Genomic DNA, 7,217 nt, shown 5'->3' with positions numbered 1-7,217 from the left:
CTAAAGAGGAAGCCATTTCCTTTTTTTCAGGATGACCTCGACCTTACCTTTTCCATACTCATCTTCTCCGGCATGACGATGATGCAGCGGTAACCTTTGACTGCACACGCCAGGGCCAGACCAATGCCTGGGAGGGAAGGGAGATAAAAGCAGAATGTGAGATATAAGATTTGTTTGGTCCTCTCCTTGTGAATTATTTTGCTTGAGGAGATGTTTGTTTCAACTTTCACTCATAGTTTGTTTTGGGGGGGGGGTTTTAGGAGGGGGGGGGTTCCCTTTTCTATGGTTCAGTTTAAGTGAAATTTTTACAGTAATTGGGACAGAATTAGGTCATGAAAGTGCCGAAGGTTAGAGGTATAAAGGGAGAGTAACATATCATCGCCTCAGAATTATTTTGACCAAAGTGTACTTAAGTAAAGAGGCACTTTGGACAAAATAGTTCAGAGGCGACGATATACAGAAAAGAAGGAACAGAGATAAAGACGATTGAATGCTCATAGGAAAGAAGGAGAAACTACATCAGAACAGAGCATATACTCCCAACCACTTTCATGGTAATTTAATGGAAGGAAAAATCAAGTTTAGTTAAGTTTTAGTAAGAGTTTTACGCCACTTGCAGCACAATAAGGTCATATCAGTGTCGAACAATAGATGTGTTACAAGAGAGTAACATACACAAAAAAAAGGAGGAGAGATAAGGACGATAGATGTTTGATAGGATAGAAGGAGCAAACCATACCACACGGCGCACCGGCAGTGGAATTTTAGTTGCCTTGGGGGGTTCCCCGCCGGGCGCCTTATCACGCCGGGGTCACGGGGGGTCAGCTCCCTGTCGCCGCTCTGTCTGGGCCGACTTAATTTTTAGTGCTTTTAAAAATACAATTTAAGGTGTGTCCTTGTATTTATGGTAATTCTCATTTAGTGCACCCAAAGCACGCATTTCTGCTCTTGAGACTCAAAAAGGAACGGACATTGTAACTTGTCTGGATATTTCGTTAGACATGCTGGAGTCAGCAATGCTAAATTGTAATTTTTTTGGACTAGCATGAATGAAAAAAAATCTATATATAAAAAAAACGCCTCGTCAAAATCTGTCTAACTTTTGGAACATGAACGACATAGCATTGGTGCAGATACTCAGAAAAGAAGGTATCTGCGCATATAATAAAAGGCTGTAATTTTCCAAATTTATCCATCGGGCACACAATTCGCTATGAAGTAATTCCTCCAAATACAACTTTATGTGTCTAATATAATCGTGAATATTCGCATATTTTCTCGAAAGTTTATAAAAGTTACCATGAAGTTTCTCTATGAAATGTACAAATCGATTTTAGTGCTAGAATACATCTTCAACGTAGATCTAATACACGAACAGTATCTGTTACACTCCAGAAATTCCTTACTTTTCTTAAAACGCTAAGTCCGGGTTTTGTAAGTTGACTGAATAATAGGGATGACTTCTCGTAATTGGGTTATAAGAATAATTTCTAGCTTTCCAGGGACACTGAATCAGCACCAGACTTTGCCAGCTTTTTTTTTCGTTTCTATGACCATTTGCAATAACTGACAATGTGACTGATTTCTTTACATTCATAATTGTGTCCGCACATATTTCCTACACAAAAACTAAGAATGAATGTGTTAGCTGTCATTATTTTTATTCAATACAAGAAGTTTATCTCTACCCATGTATTTACACAGTTTTGTGGGGTTTTTAATCGCTTCTAGTATATCTTTTTAGTTGTATGTGAGCTGCCACAGACACAGCATGATTCATGAACAAACGCAGAGTAACTTTCTCTTGTTTAATAGTAAAATAAAAGCTAACGCGGATTGTCTTTAGTTAAAAAATGCAGATGTGCATCTTTCTTCTCTTATAACTTGACTATTACTTCTCGAGTAGATTTAAGATTTCTCATGGTAAAAGACATGATATTCGTAGTCAGTTTAATACAGATTTTGGAGAGATCTGTCGAGCCTTTTTTAAATTAACAATCATTTATTCATAACTTTGTAACTAAAATAGGACAAACTGGGTACTCTACAAACACTTGTCTAGAACAAAAACTAAGGCACAGAAATTAACCATTCTAACGCAGAATAAATCTCAAGACATTGAGCTTTTAGTACATCCGCGTAATGGTTTGCTATGTGGGATTGGGAAGAAGTTATATCGTTTTAAACATAGTCAAAAATGCGAACTTCCTGACCGACACCGGCAAAGTCACTTCAGGGCTCATTAACCCCGTGACCCCGAGCCGGGGAGCTCTGGCGGGCTGCTGAGTCACGCTAACTAAAAGTAACAGAATCGGGCGAAAAGTGGCGCCGTGACCAGAGCACCCGCCAACCACCCTCTGGAAAAAAACAAGGTAGACAGACAGAAATAATTCAGGGACAGAAAACAAATAGGTCCTACCAGTAGCACCCACCAACAACTAGCTCTGTGAACAACAAATATTTGCAACACACTGACTGACACGTTTGCAACACACTGAAATCTTTACTATACTTGAAATCTAATTAGGTCATATATAAGTGCCCAAGGTTAGAGGTATAACTAGAGAGTAACATTATAATATATAATACAGAAAAGAAGGAACAGAGCAAAAGATGAAGGAATGCTAAAAAAACAAACACTTGCTGACATGTGTATTTCACACTTGCTGACATGTGTACCACACACTTGTGACATGTGAGCTACACACATATTGACATGTGAGCTACACACATATTGACATGTGTACTACACACATATTGACAAGTGTACTACACACATATTGACAAGTGTACTACACACATATTGACAAGTGTACTACACACATATTGACAAGTGTACTACACACATATTGACATGTGTACTACACACATATTGACAAGTGTACTACACACATATTGACAAGTGTACTACACATTTGCTGACATGTGTACTACACACTTGCTGACATGTGTACTACACACTTACTGATATGTGTACTACACACTTGCTGACATGTGTGCTACACACATATCGACATGTGAACTACACACATATTGACATGAGTGCAACACACAAGCTGACATGCGTGCTACACATTGACTGACCTGTGTTCCCTGACGTAGGCTCAATGAGCACATCCCCTGGTTTGATATGGCCTGCCTCCTCTGCGTCTGAAACCATACGGTATCCGATCCTGTCTTTGACACTGCCACCAGCATTGAAATATTCGCATTTCACGACTGGAAATAAATATTAATTTGTATGTCTTAGCACAGCGACGTAACAACGGTCATTTCAGTTTTTAATTTACTAAAGGGAAACAATAGAATGATAGAAAAGAATAGGATAAACATATCAGTGGTGGGAGATATGACCTAGTTTGAATACTCACATATCCACAATAAACAGATTAAGGAGGAAGTTATAGCAAAAAGAAGAAAATTAACGCAACAACAGTCTTTTAAAGCAGGGAACAAGTAAGACAGACAGAGAAAAACAAAAAAGGGAAAGAAAAGAAGCAGGACTAATAATTGGCGCCCTCCAAGTACCCAGGATATTAAACATGGTCAATGTGCTTGTTTAAGTAAGAGTTTTACGACACTTGCAATACAATAAGGTCATATAAGTGCCAAAGATTAGAGGTGTTACAAGAGAGTAACAAACACAAAAAAGAAGGTGGGAAGATAAAGACGATAGATGTTTGATAGGAAAAAAGGAGTAAGCCCCAACAGAGCACCCGCCAACCACCCGCTGTGCTTGTTTGTTTGTTTGTTTGAGTAAGAGTTTTACAGCATTATTGACTCAGTTTTAGTCATAGGCGGTTGGTCAATGTGCAGGTTTAACACCCTTTGCAACATTGTAAAGTTAATCACGAGAAAAGACCTCTCAAAGTAGCATCAAAGACACCTTGGTTCAGAAGTAAGCAGAAAACCCTGAAAACCTTAAGAACCTTAAAAACGCTCCAAATACCCGTAAGTCAAGGCCATCCCCGTAGGGATTTAAACCAAGGTCATACACGCCAAAGTCCAGTATTATACCAACTGAGCTAACGGTAACCCAATTTTGCATCTGGGAACATTCGTTGATAAAGGTCAACTGAATAAGTAATGTACATTGCATCCCCCTCCCCTCTACCTTTTTTTAAAACATCAATTGTAACAATTTTCAAAATGTCAAGCCTACACTTCATTCTTTTTTTTTCCTGGGTTTCCATTTTTTGGTTACTCGGCAACAATTTCCAAAATGTCAGGCACGTTTTCTGTGCTTCCTTTTTCTTTTTTCACTTTTACTCACAAGTTTCTGAAATGTCAGTCATACATATTCCATTCTTATCTACCCTTCTGTTATGTATGTTTTTACTCAGCAAAAATTTCAAAATGTCACATTTACATTCAATAATCAGTCGCTTTTAAGGACAAGCGGGCTAACCCAGGTTTCTGGGGTTTCCAGAAATCTTGACCTACACCAAAAGTGGGCATTGCCTTACCTATAGGAGAAGCTTGGTTTCATTGGTGTGTATATCTGTTTGGTTATTTTTTAAAAACCCTCCTTGTCTTTTAAAGAAACTGAACAAGGGGCAAAAACTTTACCTCCGATTTTCTAAAAATAGCATTTTGTGGGATAGTCCCCTTGTGCTTAAAAGCAACTGATTGTCCTTGAGGTTTTTCTGTTTGGAACTAAGCATCAGCAAGAGCTACCAGAAGACACAAATTGTGACAATAAAGAAATAATGATGAAAAGAAGTGGACGGTTTAGGCCACACCATAGCATGTAAAGTGCTTTTCTCAAGAGCACCCTGTTGGGCCCCTGACAGGATTCGAACCCATGACCTTCCGATTGCCAGTCTGAGAGCCTAACCCCTGGGCCACTGATGCCACACAAAGTAGACCGCTTCTATAGGCCTCCTGCATGTCAGTGAGGGTCGAACAGTTGTTAATAAATCATTGTAAATGTTTTGTTATGTCTCTATTCACACAATCTACATTAATCATTTTTTTATCCTACTTGTCGAGGCCAGGTGTCGTAGAATGGGATGAGCAGACAGACAGGGATGCTTGTGGATAAATGTAACTTGCCCAAGCCCGAATTGTACTCACATTTTTTAAAAATGAAGTGTTAAATAGCTTAACCATTATTCCCCTGTGCTCTCTCTCTCTCTCTCTCTGTCTCTGTCTCTGTCTCTCTCTCTCTGTCTCTCTCTGTATCTCTTTGTCTATATCTGCATCTCTTTGTCTATATCTGTATCTCTCTTTGTCTTTGTCTTTGTCTCTCTTTGTCCCTGTCTTGGTCTCTCTTTGTCTCCTTCTCTGCCTCCTGTCTGTCTGTCTGTCTGTCTGTCTGTCTGTCTGTCTGTCTGTCTGTCTGTCTGTCTGTCTGTCTGTCTGTCTGTCTCCCCCTTTATCTACATTTCACCCCGCCCCTTCCACTCTTCTTTCTATCTTTCTCTTTTCTTGACCCCCTCCCTCCCCCCCCCCACTTCATCTAAACACTTGCACTTTAATTAAGATAGCATTCTAAATTCTACTTCACTTCGACAAACCGAATTAACTAGGAACTATATTTTTGCTGAATAAGCCCATTACTTCTTCTGCTCTTTAGCTAAGCCAAGCTTTTTTATTTAATACGAGTTTTACGGCACTTGTAACCCACTTAGGTTATGTAAGTGCCGAAGATTGGAGGTGTTACAACAGAATAACAAAAACAAAAAAAAGAGACATAAGGACGACAGACGTCTGATAGAAAAGAAAGAAGGAGCGAACCACACCAGAGCACCCGCCAACCACCCCCTCAGCTAGCTAAGGCTGTTCACGTTCAGAGTACTCACGGACTTCGCACTCAATGCCCTCCTTGGCTGTAATGTTGTTGATGCGCACGAGGGGCGTGTCCCCTATATTGTACAGAATGTTGGGGAGGATCTTGGGCCGGGTTTTCCTGAGGAAGATGGGAAGAAAATTATTATAAAAAGTGTGTGTTTGTGAGGGTGTCTGTGCCTATGCCTTTGGGGTTTGGGGGAATTTGTGCGTGTGCGAGTGTGTGTGTGTGTACGTGTATGTGTGTGTGTGTGTGTGTGAGTGTGTGTGTGTGAGAGAGTGTGTGTGTGTGTGAGAGTGTGTGTGAGAGAGTGTGTGTGTGTGCGTGTGTGTGTGTGTGTGTGTGTGTGTGTGTGTGTGTGTGTGTGTGTGTGTGCGTGCCAGCACGACAGACTCTTTCTGCAGCCTTTCTACTGCTACTCCTTGGCTCCTTCATACTGCTTTCTTTCAGCTACACCCCTGATCTTATAGTAGGTAAGATTTAACACCTAGCCTTTTTGGACAAGGGCAAAAAATCTGTTCAAGATCACATGGTGGTCCTAAAATCGATAAGAGAAAGCTTCGGCCTACCATACTGAAAATGCTTAATGTGTACCGCGTGCTCATTGCTCATAATTATGACCTTACGCAGTTAGGAGCACCGCAATGCACTAACCAAAACAAAACAAAAAAGCACCCACCAACCAACAACTAAAAGCAGACTCACAGTTCAAACAAAAGGCAGCCTGTATTCAGAATTGTGAGAGGGAAACATTATCAGAGGGGTGAACTAGTGACATTCAAAAGAGCCTGTTTGGCAATTGACTTTCCCATAGGCATACTCGTGGAAAATGTGCAAAATCATCACAAACGATGAAATGAAAACAACTGCAATAGCACATAGGCGGAACACAGAAATCAAATTGAATTGTAAACGGTAAAAAATAAAATAGAACATTTTTAACAATAAAATGAAATAATATGATAGAATGAGATAAAATAAATTTGAAAAAAGAATAAGTAAATAAATAAATGAATAAATTACCATCAACAATTGACATTCTAAAGTACTTGCGCCGGTGGAGACTTCTGGATGGGTACACTTAACGATAATAATAACAATAATAATAACAATAATAATAATAATAATAATAACAATTAAAACAATAATAATAATAATAATAACAATAAAAACAATAATAATAATAATAACAAAATAACAAAAATAATGATGATAATAATAACAATAACAATAACAGATTACACTTATATAGCACTCTATCCCATACGAGTATAAGCTCTGAGCACCTACGGCATATTCAGCATCACCATCATTGTCATGACCACAACTACAGTCAACGACAACAGTGAAATTTAGCACATACAAAAGCCAAGAAAAAATTAACAAAGAACTTATATTATGTGTTTGTCATATATACATATATATA

At 39.0% G+C, this 7,217-nt stretch overlaps 1 protein-coding gene across 1 annotated transcript in view; it reads right to left on the bottom strand.

Moving 5' to 3' along the window:
• Nucleotides 1-7,217, bottom strand: part of LOC101861389 (cystathionine beta-synthase) — a gene marked incomplete in the record, with an annotated part of 58,498 nt that overhangs the window by 24,732 nt on the left and 26,549 nt on the right. Inside the window, 3 exon segments of the mRNA XM_035972121.1 lie at nt 48-127; nt 3,085-3,219; nt 5,805-5,911. Of these exon segments, the coding sequence (XP_035828014.1) occupies nt 48-127; nt 3,085-3,219; nt 5,805-5,911 (322 nt within the window).

The sequence above is a fragment of the Aplysia californica genome, unplaced genomic scaffold, assembly GCF_000002075.1.
Source record: "Aplysia californica isolate F4 #8 unplaced genomic scaffold, AplCal3.0 scaffold00583, whole genome shotgun sequence".
In the NCBI taxonomy this organism is placed as follows: Eukaryota; Metazoa; Mollusca; class Gastropoda; order Aplysiida; family Aplysiidae; genus Aplysia; species Aplysia californica.
Note: the sequence above shows the minus strand (reverse complement) of the source record. Positions and strands in the feature narration are given on the sequence as shown.